The sequence below is a fragment of the Radiomyces spectabilis genome (genome assembly GCF_025331425.1).
Source record: "Radiomyces spectabilis strain NRRL 2753 chromosome Unknown BYT42scaffold_10, whole genome shotgun sequence".
Taxonomy (NCBI): Eukaryota; Fungi; Mucoromycota; class Mucoromycetes; order Mucorales; family Radiomycetaceae; genus Radiomyces; species Radiomyces spectabilis.
In genome coordinates this window covers 1,112,918-1,131,918 of record NW_026251935.1, presented here as the reverse complement: position 1 = coordinate 1,131,918, position 19,001 = coordinate 1,112,918, and the positions used below count along the sequence as shown (strand labels likewise).

The window sequence follows — 19,001 nt, the reverse complement described above, 5'->3', positions numbered from 1 at the left end:
GGCAAAAGAAAACCGGAGAGAAAACCAAAAGCTAAAGACAGAATAAGAAAAAGGACAGGTAAATTTTTTCTTGTCGAAAAACGGATAGTCGTATCACACAAAAGGTACCTTTTTTCATAATAATCGAATCGACCGGATCAGATACACGCCATAGTCTGGATGATGGATGATGGATGCAATGATAGTGAGGGATTTCCAGGCAAACAGAAGAGATGCAAAACTAAAGAAGAAGAAAAAATTCGGACAAAAATATGTGATTTTCCATGGATGAAACAATAGTCACCTCACTGATGCATGAATGATGAGCTACACAGATCGAAGCATATCTGCTCCATGTATCATTCGATTACTGAAGAGAATGAAAGGGCATATACAGTATAACTGACAGATAACCCAAATTAAATGATGCTACAAAACACCAGATCGTCGTATCGTCAATCACCTTTCTTCAAAAAAGAGCTCCACTCACATTTTATGTGAACGGCGACGATGCTCTGTTTGACCACAACTGGCGCAAACGGCATCTTGCTGCTGATTGTTTCGCCTATTATTGTGAAAGTGGGTAGCGAGGCATGGTTTGAAAGATAAAAAAAAAGGTTTAACAGGTCTTGATAACTTAGTGTAGATCATGTGATTTACAAAATCGCTAATTTTTCAAAGATTTTAATTATATAGACAAGCCGTACACCCGCTGTGCAATGGATGCCGCCTGCCACCGGAGGTCGCCCTCTTACATTGAGCGACTTTCGTCAGACAAAAAGCCTAACGCATACACGGCATAACCTGGGCGAGAACTCTTGACGGAACTTCGGTATATTAATGACAACCTTATGGCATACGTTGCAACGTGATTTGTTTCTGAACACGCGCAGGGCAGCACTGGTTTAGATAAAATGAAATGTGTGAAAAGCCTCCGCTTTTTCCACGAAGGGCAAAAAATGGGTTGCAACAAATTTGGGTTTTCAGATTCCGCCATTCCCGATCCTGGATTATTTTCAGTTCCCTTTTTTTCTTTTCATTTTTCTGTCTTGCTTCATCTAATCATCATGAATTGCAATTCGAATCCTTCATCTGTAAGCAACTCATCGCGAGCTGATGTCGTTCATATTGAAGGAAAAAGAATATTATGCACGGCCGATGTTCGAGGTAGGGCCGACCTGAGACATAGCCACTAGGCCTGGTTTTTTGACAGCTGTTCTAAACTACCTTATTTTTTTTTCTTTGGTTTTTCTGTTTCCCTCTTTTTCCGTTGTCCTTCAGGATGTATATCGCAACTCAATCAGCTAGCGACAGAAGCTAATGCCGACTTCATTATTCATACTGGCGATTTCGGTTTTTATGGTAAGTGAGGGTCAGAGAGCGGAGCAGGATACACGGACCGGAAACCACCGGTCAAGGGTCAGTGAATACAGAGGTAAAGGAGAAGAATGACTGATGCACAGAACTTGTAGAACAATCGAGTCTAGAACGTATCAGTGACCGGTATATTGATATTTTACACTCTATTTGGGAAAATAAAGAGGGAAAACATATCGACGGACTGAAAATGTGTGACAACTTGACTTTAGGACTTTGAAGCACCTTATCCAATACAGCACCATGTTACCGGCCGCTATGCGAACGCGACTTTCCAACACACCAATCGATCAAGTGCGCCAAACCGTCGAGCAGTCTGCAGAACCCATGTTATCTGAATTCCCCAGCTTCTTATCGGGTGAAAAACGCTTGAATGTACCGGTCTATACGGTGTGGGGTGCATGTGAAGATGTGGCGGTTCTGGAAAAATTTAGAAACAAAGAGTATCAGATACCCAATCTTTTCATTCTCGACGAAGCGACCACCTATTTGTTGGATATCGGAGGCGTCAGTCTCCGCCTGTTCGGCTTGGGAGGAGCGGTCATTCAGCATAAACTCTTTGATAACGGTGAAGGTAAGAAAAACACTCATTGGAAAGGGCAATGAGCAGGTAGAACACCGAATCTAAGGCATGCGTTTTTTTTTTTCGGTATGGTTACGTGCAGGTGGCGATACGATTGCCGGTGGAGCAGGTACCATGTGGACGACGACACTGCAAATCGGTGAACTGGTAGAAACAGCCAACAAGGTAAATAAGATGCAGCTTCATTTATTCATGCCCATACCCCCGCAGACGCAGGATAGAAGATGGCCTACCCGAAACTCTTTGGTAATCTTGCTTTCATGTAGGTGTTTGATGCATCAGAGACAAGAATACTGGTTACCCATGCAAGCTCAGGACGTGAAGGTCTTTTGGCCCAGTTGGCTCTCACCTTGCGTGTATGTAATTTTGGTGTTCAAGAGACGGAGTAGACAATGGAGCTAAAGATTCACCTTGAATAGGCTGATTTCACAATATCAGCAGGCTTGCATTTTCGATACGGGATTTCGTACAACGAATTCTCATGCCAGCCTGATCAAGAACACTATTACGAACGATTGCTTCGAGCACAAGACGAGTTCTTACAGTTGTGGGATTCCATTAAAGAACAGGTGGAGAGTTATGTGGAGTAAGTGGTTCACAGGAAAAAAAAAACATTTGCGAACTGGAACGTCTCATTGGATATTCATTGTAGTGAGCATCAAGCTGTTTTGTTACAGAATGCTTTGTCCGTCGTTAAACGATTGCCTGCTTCTGCGACAGAAAATGGTTCGTATTCCGAACGAGAGGAACTTGCATTCAAAAACATGTGGAATTTCAACTTGCCGGATGCTGCTTTTGGCTGGCTCGTTTTGGACATCAAGGATGGCCGAGTCAGCTCTGAACTTAAATCTCAAGGCTTCAACTTCAGTTACCGCAGAAGTGTCCCAGCTTCCAATCATTCTCCGGCGCTATCTTCAACGGCTGTATCGCAAAGTCAACCTGAAAAGCCGAATCAATACAACAACAGCCATCAATTCGCTGGGGACACGACACAAGCGCCGAGTGACAACAGCTCCCAGTTCAATGAAGGCAACTGGAGAGATCCACCCAAAGATGAGCATCATAGAAACTCAAAACGACAAAGCAGTCTGGTAAAAAAAAAAAAAAAAAAAAAAAAAAAAAGATGCCCAATAACCAAGCACGTTGCGATGCGAATCCAGTTATACTAACGACTGCCGAATGATAGCGAAGTCCATATGTCGCCTATGTTGGCGGACTCCACAATTCTACAGTCACGGAAGAGGATATTAGAAATTTTTTCGGGTCAGAAACGGTAAGTGAACCCGGAAGTGTAAGGGGTGTGAGCCCCTTTGGCCCCCTTATCATTCGTATTCGCATAATGGAGATAATAAATTACGGGTGATGGATAGATTACGGGAGTAAAGTTTCCACTCGATTACAATACCCAGTTACCCAAAGGTCATTGCTACGTGGATTTCATTGATCCGGTTGCCTTGGAGAACGCTTTAGCACAAAATGGAGAGGTCGGTACAAAAAAAATCAGTTACTGGATCTGCGTTCTATTGTTCTCATTCGGAATATGTTGAAATAGTTGCTCAAGGATAACAGACTAATTATCAATAAGCCTAATCCTCAATATGGCGATAGTCGCTATCGAGGCAGTCGCAATGGTCGGGGACGAAGCTACCGTGGATCACGGGGCAATTAGTGACCCATTGAAACGTGATCTTTTCACCAAAAAAATCACTTTATGTTATTATGTCTGCAGCATACAAAACAGTGCTAAACGTTCCACCAAATCCCAAAAACAGAGCGAAAAGTAGTTTCAAATGTCAGAGATGTGATTCAGAAAATCAGAGCTGCTCTCACAAAGCGGTTTGACAAGCTTAAAATGATATCCTATGCTTTCCAAATGTCTATAAACTTCTCTTCATTTGCAACTTTTGAAGTGCGTAACCTCGAAACTAACCATGCCGCCGGTTGGAGCTGGTCGTCTAAATTTTGGCCATCCTTGCAGTACCATTCCAGCTGTACCTCTTATGATCGGCGTTTTGCATCTTCTCGATCTCGTCAAGGATTTAATGAGATAAGGACAAAATGCGTTTGTATCAAAGTGAGAACAAGAAAAGTACCGGATCAAGCAATATTTTCCAAGCAAAGAGCAATCCGGCACAGCGAATGCAGTCTCCTTCCACCCTTTAAACCGCTCTGTTTCAAGCGTAGTTTATCATTTGCAAGGAGACAACAATACTCTCGCTAGCGTCCAGTTTCCCGACGCTGCATATTTGAATGTGGCGATCCATTTGTTCCCAAACTTCAAATCAAAAACGCGGTTTAAATTGCATCAGCAGGTTCCATCCAATTGGTATAATTTTCAATATTTGTATCGTAAATTCATCCCGGATAGCCGGACACAGTGTAAACAATAGCATTAGTAGTGAAATATGACAGTAAGTTCAACTGCAAGGGGTGGGATATCCGAAAGAAAATCATTCCGGTGAAAACATGCTGTCTAATGAGGAACCAACGGGGATATTTGTCAAAAAGGTTGCATATTTCGATACATCAATAAGGGGTGGGAATAGAGCAAACACTGTAGACAGTGGATACTCGCTTTTTTACAGTTACTGAGGATATTAGGAACTTTGAAAGAGAGCTCATCTAAAGTATAAATGACTAGAATCTTGGAGCTATTTGATCCCTGGCAAAAAAAACACAACTCCCAGACACCGAAAAAACCAATGTTGTGTGGGGTTTTATGATTTAGCTACTCGCATTTAGGACAAATGAACAGCTGAACACTGGTTGAGGAACGTTTCATATTGCATCTGATGTTGCCTTTTCGTGAACCACATTCAACCGACGCTTCAGTTATTATGATAATTCCATTACTTACGTAAATATAAATGCTTTTCTTCAGAATTAGCTGTAACCATCCCAGTTGACATGCCCTGCTGGTTTACGGAACCAGGCCAAACCATATTCAATAGGATTTATTTCTGTGAATGTTGTCAGAAACTGCCAAAAAGAGAACATTTAACCCACATGATCGTGCATTCCAGGTATGATATCATCGGATCACTCTCATCATCTGATCACTTGAACAACAGGACAGTGAAATACGTTTCGCAGCAAGAAAAAGGCTTTATCTACCTCCTCAACACCTCTGTTTTCTTTTCTTCGTTTACATTTTTTTCTTTGACCTTCGTTTATTTATTTTTTCCTTGCTATGAAGTTAGTTACCGTCTCTGCTATCATAGCAACCCTTTTCGTTTTTACCTCTGAAGGAGTACTTCAAAGGTCTGATTATATTATAACGGAATATCCGATGGAATTTTTGCGCTGGACTCACTCGGGGTATGGTTCATTGATTCACTAGGGTACCCATCAAGAAAACTATAGAAACAGCGGCTGAAAAGCTCCATCGCTACTCTCACACAGGCGAATATCTCACCCAAAAGTATTTTGGAGCGCAACGCGGCCAAGCATCCTTTAGCAATATTTTGCAAGCGGACGGTCAAGGACGTGTGGAGCATGGTCTGCCGTTATCCAACTATTTAAATGCTCAGGTACATATATCTTCTTATCTACTCACTTCCCATAAACTGCATTTTGTCATCGTTCAACTGCCCTTTTTTTTTTCATCCGTTTGTTTGCGTGGTCCAACCGTTGAACCCATCTGCCCCCCCCCCCTTTTTTTTTTGTTTTATTTACGTGCATGATCAAACCGAATGTGTAACCTAAATGGACATGTTTAGTACTATGGTGAGATTGAGCTTGGCAACCCATCTCAAAAATTCAGTGTTGTATTTGACACGGGCTCATCCAACCTCTGGGTGCCATCGGTTCAATGCACCAGTATTGCTTGCTTCCTTCACACTCGCTATGACTCTAAGCAGTCATCAACGTATGTGAAAAACGGAACCGATTTCTCTATTAAGTACGGCACCGGTGCTATGGAAGGTTTCATCAGCCAAGACACGCTCCGTGTGGGTGGCATTGAAATTGAGTCACAAGGGTTTGCCGAATCAACCAAGGAGCCCGGGCTTACATTTGCACTTGCCAAATTCGACGGCATTTTGGGTCTTGGTTATGACACCATTTCTGTCCAGCATGTCGTGCCCCCTTTCTACAACATGATCAATCGCGATCTGGTGGACGAACCGCTGTTTTCTTTCTGGCTGAACGATGCCGGTAACGGCGATGATGAAGGTAACGGTGGCGAGCTGGTATTTGGTGGTGTGGATCCTTCCCACTACACCGGTGAAATCACCTGGGCTCCTATTCGACGAAAGGGCTATTGGGAAATCCAGCTTGAAGATATCAAGTTTAACGGCAAGAACGTTGATCTTGATCCTGTGGGTGCTGCCATCGACACCGGGTCCAGCTTACTTGTTGTACCTACGGATGTCGCCGAGCTTATCAACAAAGACTTGGGTGCCACGAAGAACTGGGCTGGTCAATATGTGGTTCCTTGCGAAACCTTGAGCAGTCTTCCGGAATTCTGTTTGGTCTTTGCTGGAAAGGATTTCTGTCTTTCCAGTCAAGATTACATCCTTCAAGTTCAGAACCAATGTATTTCCGGCTTCATGGGTATGGATATCCCGGAACCTGCAGGTCCCCTCTGGATTAGTAAGTATTGATCGATTGATTCGATCAGGAATACATGTATATATTTTGCGCTCAAAAAATTTACAAATACTAATCCGCATTATCTTTTCACCATGAACTAGTCGGTGATGTGTTCCTCCGCAAGTTTTACAGTATTTACGATCTTGGCAATAACCGCGTCGGCTTGGCACGATCGGCCTAAAAGGGGAATTCTTTTTTTCTTCGCGAGATGCGCCCAATGTCCGTTTGTTCCAATCCTCCCTTCTTTTTTTTGCTTATTTTCTTATTTTCTATATTTGTACTATTCAATGCATCACTTTTTTCGAAATGCAAATGCCAAATAAATGCCTGAAACAACTCTGTTAAGAGACATGATCGATTTGAATATATCCAATTTTCTTAGGATGCTTACCTGCAGCTTCCCATTCTTCAGAGGACATGTCTGGAGCGTCCCCGCCAACCACGCCAATGCGTTCCAACAAGCGAGCAAATTCGTCTTCTCTCGATGCGGTGGCATACAGTTCGTGAAAATTCTGTCGAAAACTCAGTACAAGACCATACTCTGCCGCTAACCTGTAGTGAAAAAATGGATGATTAATCATGTTTGATCTATTATTTGTTTTGCCGCTTTCCAAGATTGCTTGCTTACTTACTTTTCAAGGGTAGGCCAGTGCACAAGGTATTCCGGACAATCGACGGCATCGGTGAGATGGAACATGTATTTGCAACCGAACCGGCTGAAGCCAATCTTTTTGCGTTCATCATCGGTATCCTTCACATTTTCAAACTCGATCCGATAGATCGAGTTGCCGAATCCAAACGATCCACGAGGTTCTTGCCGTACACGTTTGACAATCCAGTTCGCATCTGGAATAGTACCAATGAACCAGCCTCCTGAACGAAGATTATGGGATACGTTCTGTAGCATTGTCCTTGCTTTTTGTTCGGATTCAAAAGCGTAATGCAAGCAAAACTGCATCGATACAACGTCAAACATATGATGCGGCCGTAACCGAGGAGCAAGTAATTCCTTTTAGATAGAAGCAAGAATGAATGTTATAAGCATAACGGTATCATATAAGGCATTGGATCCTTACGGAATAGCAATCAAACGCATGGAATTCAGCGTCAAATGTTTTATATCGCAGCGACTTGTATCTATCCTTCATTTGTTCCAAGGAGACGGCAGCAATATCTGCGTGATGGCCATCATAAAATGAATACGTTGTGTCATCGTCATGGTACTCTATTCATTCCAAGGGAAAAACCCCAACCTACCTGCAGCTACCAAATGTCCAATTCTGGCTTTGGCCCATTTGATCAAGTCGCCACCTTTGCCGCATCCCATGTCCAGTACGTTTTGACGCGCACGTACATGGCGATTGATAAGTACACTTTTGATCCAATTGTTGAAGCTTCGCATGCGAATGATCTTTGACTGTTTTCGTTTCTCCACACCGACATCGGGACGTTCGTTGTAATGTTGAGCTACCAAATGCGCCCCTGTGGCGGCATCGGGATGGGCATTTGTACGGTTCACTTTATTACTTGCAGCTGATTCTCCATCATATTTTCGTTTGCGGTCCATGGTGGAATATGTGTATTCGGTATCGTAAAGAGCCAACAAAAAATTGCACGAGTCGTGACTTTGGGCACAGCAACCCAAAAAAAAAAAAAAAAAAAAAAAAAAAAAAAAAAACACATTTTGTGGTTTCTCACTTTTTTTTGTCCTTTCTTTTATCGCCTCCGTAAACAAGGCTTTTTACGATCAATAAAAAATGGAAGCATGAATGGTTAATTGGTGGTAGAATTAGGGAACTCAATCGACGCACTAGGCTCTCCTCTCGATCATCATGTCACAAGGGAGGAAGCGTTGCTTGACTGTTTTATCTGACTAACCCGACGTGGTCTTTGATATTGAAGAAAGGTTGTTGATGGTAGAGTAAATAGAACGTAAATGGTTTTAATGAATTGAATGGGTGAAAATATATACTATAGCTTGACTTTACACGTCATTAGGCACTCCTGCGGTAAGGGCAATAGAATCGATCTTGAGTAGCACGGTCCGTCAATCCCAAAGTATAATAGATTATGGAGACAAAATAGCAACGATGATTTTTAAAATATGGCGTCTAACGCGCAACAGATACAGCAAGCGGCAAGACTATATGGATTAAGAGGGTCAGTTTTCGTTAAAAGCGAGCGGTAGAATGAATATCGAACGTTATTTCTTTACCATCCCCAACACATATCGTTGCTGTGCGATTGCGGTTGCTGCTGGACATAGACGGTCTGAGGTGGAGGTGTGGGCTGATAGTAGCCCTGTGGTTGTGGAGGAGGGTACTGGTTATAATACTGCGCTTGTGGAGGCGGCTGATACGACGGTGGTGGGTAGGAATAGCCTTTTTGATCCATTGATTGATATAGGAGAAAATGGTGCAATTCAAAGAGAGAAAACAAAAAGCTGTCTTTGCAAGCTCCCTATTTTTAAGACTTCACCCCCCGATCCTCGTGATGGCTCAAAAAGGAGATTCAGAGATTCCATGGAATCAGTTTTCCCTCTGGTCGGCTTTCCTTTTTATTGCTTCCACTGTGCCATTACTTTGTGCGCCCCATCTGGCTTCCATTGTCACATTTGCGTATTGGCTGCTATACAGATAACTCTTCCATACAACCCATGAATGCAATATTATAATGCCAAATCATTTGAATCCATGGATTCCGCCAAGCTTTTGGATCTCAAAACTTCGATGGAAGCTTGGTAGTTTCTGAAAGCGCGGTTCCAAATTCATGAGGAATTATCTATTTTTATTCGCTCCCTTGTTTTCGCTGTGCAACAGTTTACTTCCTGCCTTTTTTACTCGTTCCTGGATAGCTTGACTCACCTGTGCTTGACTAGTGAGGCTGGGACCGGAACGAGCCACTGAGTGATAATGACGACTTGGTAAATGAGGTTTTGTCATAAGCAAAACTGATTACAGAATATTTTCTATCGTTGCAAACGGTGGGACTCCTTTTCTTTTTTTTTTCCATGGCAGCGCCACAACTATAATGATCGATAACTTGCTCTTTATTCATAAACGCTTGCATGAACCAATTTCACTAGTCCCAGTGATGGATTCTTTATAACAATTAGTGCTGATTCTATCTTTTTCCTTTTGACATGAAGATAAAAGGAGCAGCTGTTAAACGATCTATGGAATTCAACTGCACTGTCAAAACAATTGCTTTGAAACGGAGTGATGTGACCTGATGATACAATTTTTTCCGCACAGTTAAACAAGCCAAGACTTTGTATCTTGGCTGCGCCACATTAAATACAGGGTCATCTGGCGTTTTTCGCCCATACATTGGACAGCCGGTAAAAGGATATATCCCAATATTTTTTCCGTAAATTTTGGTCATATTGCTTCTGTGATCCTTGTCGAAGTGTTGGATGAATAACAAGTGTGTCAAAATATCAACTCGTATATATGCGGCCAATGTGAAGTTGGTCTAAACGCGAGCGGGCTTGGCTGGGAAGCCTAAGCCCCACTCTGCCAGTAAAAGAATAACAAATTCTGTATTTGGCGCCATAGTTCACGAGAACATCAAATGGACAGTTATTTTTCCAGACTCTGAACAACGTGTGGTTCTTTCATGTCAACCATGATGATGAAAAAAGAGACGAGCAAGGAGGAATCGTATTTACAACATGTTGTTGCATGCGTTCTACCGAGAAAGAATGCCTTGCATAACCAAAGATAAATAATTTTACTTGTTCTAATGAATATATGAGTACTAGTTGAACCGTGAAAACGTTTTTGCATTGCTGTACCAAAACTATTATAATCATATTAAATGAGCCAACTCAATTTAAAAAAGGAAGGCTCAATTTGATTGTACTCACATGTATTCAATTGCCTCAACAAAAAACAACCTAAATACAGCAGCGGCATCGTATTAATGGAATGAGCATACAAGATTGGCTTCAAACAATTACTCTAAATCTTTATGGAGACTTACGTTCATTGTCTTTATGTTTTCCATGTTCTTATAAAACATCGCGTGAATAGGGTGATGGTGTTAAAGATAGGGTTAGTCTTGCATCGTTATAAAAACATCCCGGTAGCAAAAAAAAACCACGCCAAATTGAATAGCGTCTTAGGCAACGTGCCCGATTAATAATATGTAAAAGCATCTTTTGTACTTTTCGTTTAGCAAAAACTACAATGCCATTAGAGCGATATATTGTTTGCCACTGATGCTTCAACAAAACCAGCCAGCAAAAATCAAAAAAATACGTATCTTCATTGGCCAATAATTCAGTCTCCGAAATATTAGACAACAATAAAAAAAGTAATTGCCGTGACCTGGAATCGAACCAGGGTCAGCGCGGCCACAACGCGATGTACTGCCACTATACTATCACGGCTTCATATTTCATGTTTCAGTATGTTTTACATAGTAAATTACAGTTCGGACCGGACACACCGGACTGGGAGCTGGGGATGCCGGACTTTTTCGACTATATATGGTGTGCTCCAATTGATTTGTCGCCACAGATCTATGTTTTTCCCGTATATTCTGTATTTTGCCATAGATTGGTCAAAAACGTGATAGGGAGAAGGTGGACAGTGTCTTTTTTAGTTGTGGTTGGTTGTGTACGAGCTTTTTGTTGTATAGTATTTGACTGCATCGTTGACATGGAATGGAAAATGCATCCCCAGGCAATGATCCTACCAGTATCCCTATTTTCTAGAGCAATACTTTCCCAAATGTGGGAACCCCAACCGCGTGGATTTAGGTTCAGGGTAGTCAAAGATCAGATTGCGATATTTCTACTCTCTTATTATTAACTTGACCAGTTGTGGTGGTTTATCCATTATAGCAACAATTGTTTGCATTGAGCAGTTTTCCACTGCAAGCTAATAAACGAATCTTATTTCGAAAAAAACAATGCAGCACATTTACATAGCTCGATCGACAGTTTTTCATTTTCTTGTTTCTTTATATACAAATGCATTTAATGGAATAAAGCATATTATTCGAACTGTCTTGCGAACTCACTGTTTCTCGGTGTTTGTTGGCATAAAATCCTTCAAGGTCAGAAAAGACGTTCGCAAGTCTTTTCAAGCTTGTAGCTGTATTGTGATGGAGACAACTCAAAATGAAGCCATCGTCTTCCTCGTACCCATCTCCACACCTTGCTCGTAGACATATCTACTTTCCTCGTAGCCATATTTGCCTTTCTCGTAGTCATGTCTTTGGGGTGGAGAACGGCTTGTCGGTGGTAGGGTAAAGTTTGGGTTAGTTTTGTTACAAGGTTAGATGAATATAAAATGTGATGGGATCATTACAAAACACGCTTTCAATCAAATAGAATAATGTATAAGGTTCGTGCTTGGTGCTGTTGGAACTCGCTAAGATTTGGTCTCAAGAGAAATCAAATTCGGCTTGATATTGATGTATATAAAAACGCCATGATCGATGCCATCAATCCACTTTCATTATACCTCATGAGGAAGCTTATCTGAGGCTTATATAAACCAAGTTGACTAGCGGCTTCGAAACTCTTGTCTTTGATGTACCTTTTTTTTTTTTTTTTTTTTGGTATTTCAGCGATCATTGCCCATTGTTTTGCGTTGCGTATTTTAATCGGAGCATTTGTCCTTTGTATTGACTGCCAGACCTTGCAGCTGCTCAGGAAAATATATCCGAAAACCTTGCCCTTGAAGTAATGAACCAATGACTCATTATAGCGATAGGCAGTCAATCATCGCGATAATGGCTAGATCGATTCTTATATGGAAGACCCTGGTGGTTTCTTGCTGAGGCCATGATCATAAAAATACCGTCATTATCATGATTAGCAGAGTTTGAATATCTACCGCAAAAACTGTGATTCGAAGTTACAGACGACTTTATCTCAAATCCTCCCACCGGCTAACAAGGTGATCAAGGAAGCATGTAGCATAAATGTTTGCCAGCTTACTTGGAGGAGAAAGTGTGCTGTACAAGTACAAAAGACGAATTGTCAACTTCAAGACACCCCCTATCTTGATTAAAGTGGCGAACGTTTTTGGAAATTAAAAGTTATGTCATATTTTGCCATAATTGTTCCGTCGACAGTAAATGTGGTAGCACCTCTACCGATAACGCTACTCCATTCGCAGTTCGATGGTCTAATGCTCCAGCTAAAATGCAATGGGAGTGAATCTAATAACACAAGTAATAAGGCAGTAAAGATAGCCAGGACAGTCAAGACAGTAAAGGGCAATGCCTTGAAGATGCGCTACAAGCGGCATAGGATCCTCAGCCATGCCAAAAAGGAAACTCAGCGCTTTTCTAGGTGACAAAAAAGAACCAAAAAAACCAAATAGCCGTAATTGCGCCAATCCCAAGACAGATACACGCCCTCTTTTTCCATCTCAACATCCATCTAAGCAACAGTTGCGAATTGGGGTGCTTTGGGCTTTGCTCATTACACACATCATTCGCTTCCTTTTATGGGAAGTGCGTTCGACTGGGATGACGTATGGTTCGAAAATAAAATCGCGGGTTGAAATGAACTGTCCACCGTTTGAATTCAACCCCCTCCAGAGTCAGGAAATTCCACGCAGAAAAAGAAAAGCGAGGCGCGGTTTTTATTTCTCTCTTCAACTTTGGTTCTTTAGAATACACTACTAGAATTATCCTTCAATGTGAGTGGCATAACTTTTGTTGTTACTTTACGAATTTTACTGCTTATGGAAAATCCTGCTTACGCTGCCGCTTTTCATTCTTTAACCAGATCATGGGACAGACACTTTCTGAGCCAATAGTTGAAAAGACCTCACACAAGGAGAAGAACAAGGAACTCATGTATGGTGTTTCTTGCATGCAAGGGTGGCGTTTGAGTATCCTTTTTTTTTTTTGAACAATGACAGTGCTCTTGATCCTGTCTACTGAGATTGGGGTCTTTGCATATACAGCTGTATCGAAGCGAGTTTAAATAATTAGCTTCATCATGACCATTTGTTATCCTTAACTTTTGTCTTAGCTATGGAAGATGCGCATACAACCCTTTTGAAACTCGAAGACTCCGATACAAGTTTCTTTGGCGTGTATGATGGACACGGAGGTAAAAAGTGTATTCACATTCTATCATGTCGATGCGTCTTGTCTCAACGAATGGCCGATATTAGGATCGACGATTGCTCAATATACAGGACAAGCATTGCATTTGAAATTACACGAGAGTGAACATTTCAAGAAAAAGGAGTATAAAGAAGCCTTGAAAGATGCGTATTTGTCGTTGGACAAAGAGCTGAAAGAAGGTACTTGAGCCCTTTTAAAAAGTTCCAAGATTGTTGGCTGAACAGTATTTATCTCATCATTTTCAATCCTCTTAGACCAAAACTTTGCTTATGACCCTTCTGGATGTACAGCTGTTTCTGTGCTTGTGACACCCGATAAGAAACTGTATTGTGTAAGAGAACTATTTTGATGATGATATTGATGTTGGGATTGTGCGTTGTGATTCACACATTTTATTTGTAGGCCAATGCTGGGGATTCCCGAGCAATTATCAGCGTCAAGGGCAAGAGCAAGGCTTTGTCTTATGATCATAAACCCGTGGATCCGTTGGAGTCGGAGCGTATCATTTCAGCTGGCGGTTTCGTGGAATACGGGCGTGTGAATGGTATGTTGGATGCTCTTTCCCCTTTGTTCGAATAATATTCATTTCTATATCACAAAGGAAATCTGGCTCTTTCGCGTGCCATTGGCGATTTCGAATTCAAGCAAAGTGAAGATCTTCCTGCTGAAGAGCAGATCGTTACATGTAAGTCAAAAAGCCCCTCTTCCCCCCAAAAAAAGATGTCATGGTTGTCGAATACAGGAAAATGGTGGCTGACAACACTGGGGATGGACTAGGTAATCCCGACATCATTGAGCATGTGATCACGGACGACGACGAATTCTTCGTTTTGGCTTGTGACGGTATCTGGGATTGTATGACGAATCAACAAGTGGTCGATTTCATTTGCAATGAAATTATCAAGCGTACTCCGTTGGACGAGATCTGCGAATCTGCCATGGATCACTGTTTGGCACCGGACAGTGGGGTTGGCAATGTGGGATGCGATAACATGTCTATCATGATCATTGCTATGCTTAACGGCAAGACCGAGGATGAATGGTACGATTGGATGATCGAACGCATATCGAAGAACAAAAAGACGGACGCTTTGGGCAACACGATTTCCTCCGAATCTGAAAACGAAGAAGGTCAAGACGCCAAGGAGAACGATTTAAAAGATACGAATAAGGAAGACAAGAAAGACGAAGGCGGCGACAGCAAGCTCCGTGAAGAGACTCCAAAACGATTCGAAGTCTTGGAAAAGCTATCTGATACCGATAATGATGATGGAACGACTCCCTCCACGCTTATCAATGCAGCATCGGACGACACTGTAAATGACAACAAGAACTAATCATCGAGATGAATGTTGATATTTTACCACTTCCCGTTCGCCAAAGAACGAACGGCTGACAGTAATCTTTCTTCTTTTTTCGTTGTATTTATTTTCTTACTTTTTCTTTTTCTTCTGTCTCTTTTTCTCTTTTTCTCTTTTTTTTCTTTTCTCCTCTTTTTTCTTTTTAACTGTTTCCCATGGTTGATTATCATTCGTCATGATCATGCATTACTCTGTCCGTTATATTGTTCACGAATCAGCTTTGATCATGTTATTATTCTTGGGGAGTTTGTTGTTTGATTTTATCGGGTATATCTGTTTTGAGAACGCGATTGACCTTTTTCTTTGGCACAGGGGCTAACGATAGTGGGTGAGAAAAAAGAGAAAAGTGTTAGCCGCGTGCAAAGAAATCATGATCGGTCCTTTCTCTGGTCAGTTTACCATGGCTGTTCTCGCGAACATAGAATTTTCGTAAAAGAATGATGGCTTCTTCGGCAAAATAACCGCCTTCAGAAGGATAGTGATGGGATTCAGATGTTAACAGACGAGGGCTACAAGGGACCCAATTTAGTATTATGCGAATCACAGCGGTGAACGAACGAATTGCATACTCTGAATGAATGTTGAATACCGAACCATTGCCTCCAAATTTGTCATTGCCGCATCCAAAATAAACGTGTCGAATACCTGTATTCTCGTTTTTTTAGTACGATTTTCAGGTCACAGCTGTTTGATATGGATCGAGCAAATACCTATTTGCCTTAGAGCCGAGGCGCACATAACACAGGGTTCTACAGTGACATAAAGATCGGTTTCGGCAAAGATGGATTTATCGTGATTCTTTAAGATGTCATCGATGGCCTCGATCTCAGCATGTCGAGTAGCCTATATTCTGAATGAGTTTTTTTTTGTCGGTGAATGCCGCCATGATCGATGAGTAGAGATCAAGTTACGTTAAAAGTTTCATTGGGCTTGTTTCGGCCACGTGCAATGACTTGGTTGTCTGTTACAAACACACAACCCACAGGCACTTCCAAATGATCATATGCCTCTTGAGCTACTTTAAGAGCCTCTTTCATAAATCGTTCATCGTACATGAGTTTTTGATGTTTTTGTTACTGAGCCTCTCTCGTCTTGTCTTCGTCTGTCCGGTAACCCAAAATGGGATGCGACTTTGGCTTGTGACTGTGAATGTAAGAGGCCACGGATAGGTAATGCTGATTCCGGCAGTTCCATTAGAATAAGTTGAAATTCAGTATACCATAACTCGAAAAAGATAAACCAGTTATTCATTTGTGAGATATTCTCTGCAGTAATCCCATTATCCCCTGTTCTTTGCATAATTGGAACTACACCCGTAGGTGGTTCAGCCTATATTTGAGCTTGAAAGCAACCGCGAAAAAATGAATGCAAACCTAGAAATATTGACGCTTCACTTTTTCGGACATTGTCATTAACGTATTTACACAGTTTAGGCTAACAATTGAGGTATGCGGGTTGAATGAGGTAAAGCAATTTGACCAAATTCGACGACTTGTTCTCTGTCCTGACGGCGGCGCATACAAAGACGCGTTTTTTCGGGGCGGACCTTTCCATTATTTTATTATGGAATCTTTCTGCATAAATCAACACCCCAACATCAGTATCTGGGTATTCCAAAGTGGTTGGGGTTTGCTCATGGATGGACGGATCGTGATAAGGGCACGCGGCGTGACTGATTCATAAGAACACCGCCATATTTGCGTAGCAGAGACTCCTACGCTGTTTGTGTGGCAACAATAATTGACTCCCAAGGAGTAAACCTCTAGGCTTCAATGTGACCATGAATACGAGCTTCCTTTTATTCCATATTTTCAAATCATTTCTTGCCAGGACCTGATAGACTTTAAGAATAGATGCACTAGTGGTTTCACGTCTTGATGGACGGTGGGTCCCTTTTCTTTAATTTGAACCTACGCGGACGTCACATGGAAAACCATTTTAGGAGAGTGGAACTAAACATCTTGCAGCAAATATTAAATTTTGTATGTGTCGTCCTGTCCAACCAGCTTATGAGAGAAAAAAAAAAGCCCGTTTTGTGGAGCATTACAAGTGTTGCAATGGACATAAAGCGATGATGCGGAAAAAGGGCCAGGGCAAAAAGAGGCCCGTGTGTGTGATTTGTGCATGATTCTATTTAGTCTTGTATAACAGTCGTAATGTTCCTTGATCATCTTTTTGATCCACGAAATGATGAAACCCATACCTGATAGATCAGTTTGATAAGAATAATTTTCCTTTCGCTGTTCACATCGGAAAAGACAGTAAATGAAGCGAAAAATAAGCAATCCTCAGGTACTCATTTCGTTTCATAACTGAGGATATAAATCTACATAATCCATACATTGACGACTTTTTTCGACCGTGATCGTGACGGCGACGGCGTAACAAAAATGTATACAAACGCGTTTTCGGTATTTGCAGACTTACGATTAGTTGTGTCACTCTCACTCTGGTGTCACCTGTTTCTGCATATAATATCATCTTTTCCGCCGTCAAAAATTGCCGTCATGGTCGTACACAGAGCCTACATGGATATCTTTATCGCTAAAACAATGCATTACCCCGAACAATAAGGTATTTGGTAGTGAACGTTTTCGTGCGCCGTTTGGTTGCATTATATTACCTCATCGTATGCGTAATCAGGCGCGATTACTGTTTCGAAACTTATTTGCCATTTTGTATGTGCAGGTGGTTTTGATGCATGCACGCATGCATGGCATACCACGGCACGGCACGGTAAAATCATGTGTAGAGATTCTCATTTTGACTTGGAAAAGCAGTATTTGTTGGAGCAAAATGTTGTTTAGGAAGTTCCGATCGGTGCAATGACATGGGACGAAAATCCAATGTGCTTTCTGCACTTGTTAATAACTTCATGCAAGGGCAATCAATCTCACTAAAATAGAAAATTCAGTACCTCACGTACCTTGAGCAGTGATGGCAGTCCTCGAACACTTACGGTGTACGGATTGGTGAACTCTATTCATACTTAGGGTTTCGGGTAAGACGAGCAAGTTCGGTGAACTCACTTTTTCTGGTAAACCAGAGGCAGATCCAACGGCTATCACGATTTTTTTTCTGCTTTTTGATAATCAAAAAATGGATGCCCATGTTTACTTTATCGGAATGAGTTTGTGTTATCTTTTTTTTTTTCTCTTATCATCCGTCGTTTTGTTTTTATCTAGTCTTTTGTGTTATCTTGCCTATTTTCATTCACTACAATCTTACGTGTCATGTCTTCCAAAAAGCGCGTCCTGTTACGGGCGCCTTGCTAGTAACGTGGGGTGACACTATTGACCCATTTACGGGAAATAATGGTTAGCATCCTTTTTTTTCTTTGAGTCTCCGTTTCGCCCCCAATAATATGCTATTCCATGATGGAGGGCTTCCTTGCTCTAATCGGTTGTTTCGTTGAATATGGAAAAACATGATTTAAATTTTTTTCAACATGGTTTCCACGTCTTTCCCATCCACTGTCACACATGATCGTTATGTCTCTAGCCATTTATTGAAGTTTCCCAAGGGGTTATTCGTGGCACAGCCACTCTTTTGTAGATCTGTTCGGGCGTTGTGGCAAAAATATTCCCTCAAATAGAGTTTATCAGATAGTCACCACCAGTTCGTCGGAGACCTAAGGGGCGAAACCAATTATTGTATGCCGCTATCCAACCAAGGTACCAGTCCGAGGTTGGCGTTCCACTGTGGTCCAGTGAAGTGGTGACACCGTACGGATTTATCAGCGACCATAGGGGTTTCGTGCCAAAAAGGCATAGAAACATAAATGAGCACCACCAGCGAATTGTAATATATATTTTGACATTAGCGGACCCTCATTTCTCTGTGACTCATCTACGGCGATCGCTGATGGTCAAATTTCAGCGTATTGAATTTTGATGGTATTCAGGTACGTCGCGGCCAAGTAACTTTATTACGGCAGATGTTGATAGTATTAGAAGAGATTGGACCTATCGGAGGAGTTTCATATATGGTAAAAGAGGGGTTAGGCTGGT

The 19,001-nt window shown here is 41.7% G+C and overlaps 6 protein-coding genes and 1 non-coding gene across 7 annotated transcripts; 3 read left to right on the top strand and 4 right to left on the bottom strand.

The window, feature by feature from the left end:
• The first annotated feature begins 933 nt into the window (after nucleotides 1–933).
• BYT42DRAFT_579167 (uncharacterized protein) lies at nucleotides 934–3,857 on the top strand. The gene is made up of 11 exons (XM_051569366.1): nucleotides 934–1,146; nucleotides 1,261–1,341; nucleotides 1,452–1,482; nucleotides 1,569–1,930; nucleotides 2,022–2,104; nucleotides 2,206–2,295; nucleotides 2,359–2,525; nucleotides 2,592–3,030; nucleotides 3,126–3,212; nucleotides 3,310–3,423; nucleotides 3,492–3,857. The coding sequence occupies exons 1-11, from the start codon at nucleotides 939–941 to the stop codon at nucleotides 3,606–3,608; spliced, it is 1,779 nt and encodes a 592-aa protein (XP_051421221.1). The 5' UTR covers nucleotides 934–938; the 3' UTR covers nucleotides 3,609–3,857.
• A 1,201-nt stretch (nucleotides 3,858–5,058) lies between these two features.
• BYT42DRAFT_579164 (endopeptidase) lies at nucleotides 5,059–6,918 on the top strand. Its single transcript, XM_051569365.1, has 4 exons — nucleotides 5,059–5,200; nucleotides 5,280–5,469; nucleotides 5,659–6,532; nucleotides 6,634–6,918. Exons 1-4 carry the CDS (start codon nucleotides 5,130–5,132, stop codon nucleotides 6,711–6,713), a joined length of 1,215 nt encoding a protein of 404 aa, XP_051421220.1. The 5' UTR covers nucleotides 5,059–5,129; the 3' UTR covers nucleotides 6,714–6,918.
• BYT42DRAFT_579163 (guanine-N(7)-methyltransferase domain-containing protein) lies at nucleotides 6,510–8,164 on the bottom strand. The gene is made up of 5 exons (XM_051569364.1): nucleotides 7,790–8,164; nucleotides 7,609–7,706; nucleotides 7,165–7,541; nucleotides 6,924–7,084; nucleotides 6,510–6,859 (listed from the first exon to the last, which is right to left on the bottom strand). Exons 1-5 carry the CDS (start codon nucleotides 8,097–8,099, stop codon nucleotides 6,825–6,827), a joined length of 981 nt encoding a protein of 326 aa, XP_051421219.1. The 5' UTR covers nucleotides 8,100–8,164; the 3' UTR covers nucleotides 6,510–6,824.
• Nucleotides 8,165–8,446: 282 nt separating this feature from the next.
• On the bottom strand, nucleotides 8,447–9,041 carry BYT42DRAFT_647033 (uncharacterized protein). Its single transcript, XM_051572698.1, has 2 exons — nucleotides 8,748–9,041; nucleotides 8,447–8,675 (listed from the first exon to the last, which is right to left on the bottom strand). The coding sequence occupies exons 1-2, from the start codon at nucleotides 8,924–8,926 to the stop codon at nucleotides 8,630–8,632; spliced, it is 225 nt and encodes a 74-aa protein (XP_051421218.1). The 5' UTR covers nucleotides 8,927–9,041; the 3' UTR covers nucleotides 8,447–8,629.
• Nucleotides 9,042–10,854: 1,813 nt separating this feature from the next.
• On the bottom strand, nucleotides 10,855–10,925 carry BYT42DRAFT_t110. Its single transcript has one exon. It is a non-coding gene; the product is annotated as a tRNA-His (tRNA).
• A 2,162-nt stretch (nucleotides 10,926–13,087) lies between these two features.
• BYT42DRAFT_579156 (phosphatase 2C-like domain-containing protein) lies at nucleotides 13,088–15,171 on the top strand. The gene is made up of 8 exons (XM_051569363.1): nucleotides 13,088–13,194; nucleotides 13,284–13,389; nucleotides 13,533–13,613; nucleotides 13,678–13,809; nucleotides 13,885–13,961; nucleotides 14,033–14,174; nucleotides 14,232–14,315; nucleotides 14,408–15,171. The coding sequence occupies exons 2-8, from the start codon at nucleotides 13,287–13,289 to the stop codon at nucleotides 14,965–14,967; spliced, it is 1,179 nt and encodes a 392-aa protein (XP_051421217.1). The 5' UTR covers nucleotides 13,088–13,194; nucleotides 13,284–13,286; the 3' UTR covers nucleotides 14,968–15,171.
• Nucleotides 14,806–16,518, bottom strand: BYT42DRAFT_57721 (cytidine deaminase-like protein). The gene is made up of 5 exons (XM_051569140.1): nucleotides 15,903–16,518; nucleotides 15,702–15,834; nucleotides 15,561–15,636; nucleotides 15,391–15,500; nucleotides 14,806–15,306 (listed from the first exon to the last, which is right to left on the bottom strand). Exons 1-5 carry the CDS (start codon nucleotides 16,044–16,046, stop codon nucleotides 15,224–15,226), a joined length of 546 nt encoding a protein of 181 aa, XP_051421216.1. The 5' UTR covers nucleotides 16,047–16,518; the 3' UTR covers nucleotides 14,806–15,223.
• Nucleotides 16,519–19,001: the final 2,483 nt, after the last annotated feature.

Excerpts from the sequence above, each read along its gene's own strand:
- BYT42DRAFT_647033 (XM_051572698.1), bottom strand. The coding sequence starts at position 8,926 with ATGGATCAAAAAGGCTATTCCTACCCACCACCGTCGTATCAGCCGCCT. Across the intron at positions 8,676-8,747 it reads AACGATATGTGTTGGGGATG|TCTTGCCGCTTGCTGTATCT; the intron begins GTAAAGAAATAA and ends TAATCCATATAG.
- BYT42DRAFT_579167 (XM_051569366.1), top strand. The coding sequence starts at position 939 with ATGGGTTGCAACAAATTTGGGTTTTCAGATTCCGCCATTCCCGATCCT. Across the intron at positions 1,342-1,451 it reads TGGCGATTTCGGTTTTTATG|AACAATCGAGTCTAGAACGT; the intron begins GTAAGTGAGGGT and ends CAGAACTTGTAG. Across the intron at positions 2,526-2,591 it reads CAGGTGGAGAGTTATGTGGA|TGAGCATCAAGCTGTTTTGT; the intron begins GTAAGTGGTTCA and ends TATTCATTGTAG.
- BYT42DRAFT_57721 (XM_051569140.1), bottom strand. The coding sequence starts at position 16,046 with ATGTACGATGAACGATTTATGAAAGAGGCTCTTAAAGTAGCTCAAGAG. Across the intron at positions 15,501-15,560 it reads GTATTCAACATTCATTCAGA|CCCTCGTCTGTTAACATCTG; the intron begins GTATGCAATTCG and ends GGTCCCTTGTAG. Across the intron at positions 15,307-15,390 it reads TGTTCGCGAGAACAGCCATG|CCCCTGTGCCAAAGAAAAAG; the intron begins GTAAACTGACCA and ends CACTATCGTTAG.
- BYT42DRAFT_579164 (XM_051569365.1), top strand. The coding sequence starts at position 5,130 with ATGAAGTTAGTTACCGTCTCTGCTATCATAGCAACCCTTTTCGTTTTT. Across the intron at positions 5,201-5,279 it reads TCTGAAGGAGTACTTCAAAG|GGTACCCATCAAGAAAACTA; the intron begins GTCTGATTATAT and ends TTGATTCACTAG. Across the intron at positions 5,470-5,658 it reads CCAACTATTTAAATGCTCAG|TACTATGGTGAGATTGAGCT; the intron begins GTACATATATCT and ends GGACATGTTTAG.
- BYT42DRAFT_579163 (XM_051569364.1), bottom strand. The coding sequence starts at position 8,099 with ATGGACCGCAAACGAAAATATGATGGAGAATCAGCTGCAAGTAATAAA. Across the intron at positions 7,707-7,789 it reads TGGACATTTGGTAGCTGCAG|ATATTGCTGCCGTCTCCTTG; the intron begins GTAGGTTGGGGT and ends GCCATCACGCAG. Across the intron at positions 6,860-6,923 it reads TGAAGAATGGGAAGCTGCAG|GCATTTATTTGGCATTTGCA; the intron begins GTAAGCATCCTA and ends GAGTTGTTTCAG.
- BYT42DRAFT_579156 (XM_051569363.1), top strand. The coding sequence starts at position 13,287 with ATGGGACAGACACTTTCTGAGCCAATAGTTGAAAAGACCTCACACAAG. Across the intron at positions 13,390-13,532 it reads CATGCAAGGGTGGCGTTTGA|CTATGGAAGATGCGCATACA; the intron begins GTATCCTTTTTT and ends CTTTTGTCTTAG. Across the intron at positions 13,614-13,677 it reads CGTGTATGATGGACACGGAG|GATCGACGATTGCTCAATAT; the intron begins GTAAAAAGTGTA and ends GGCCGATATTAG.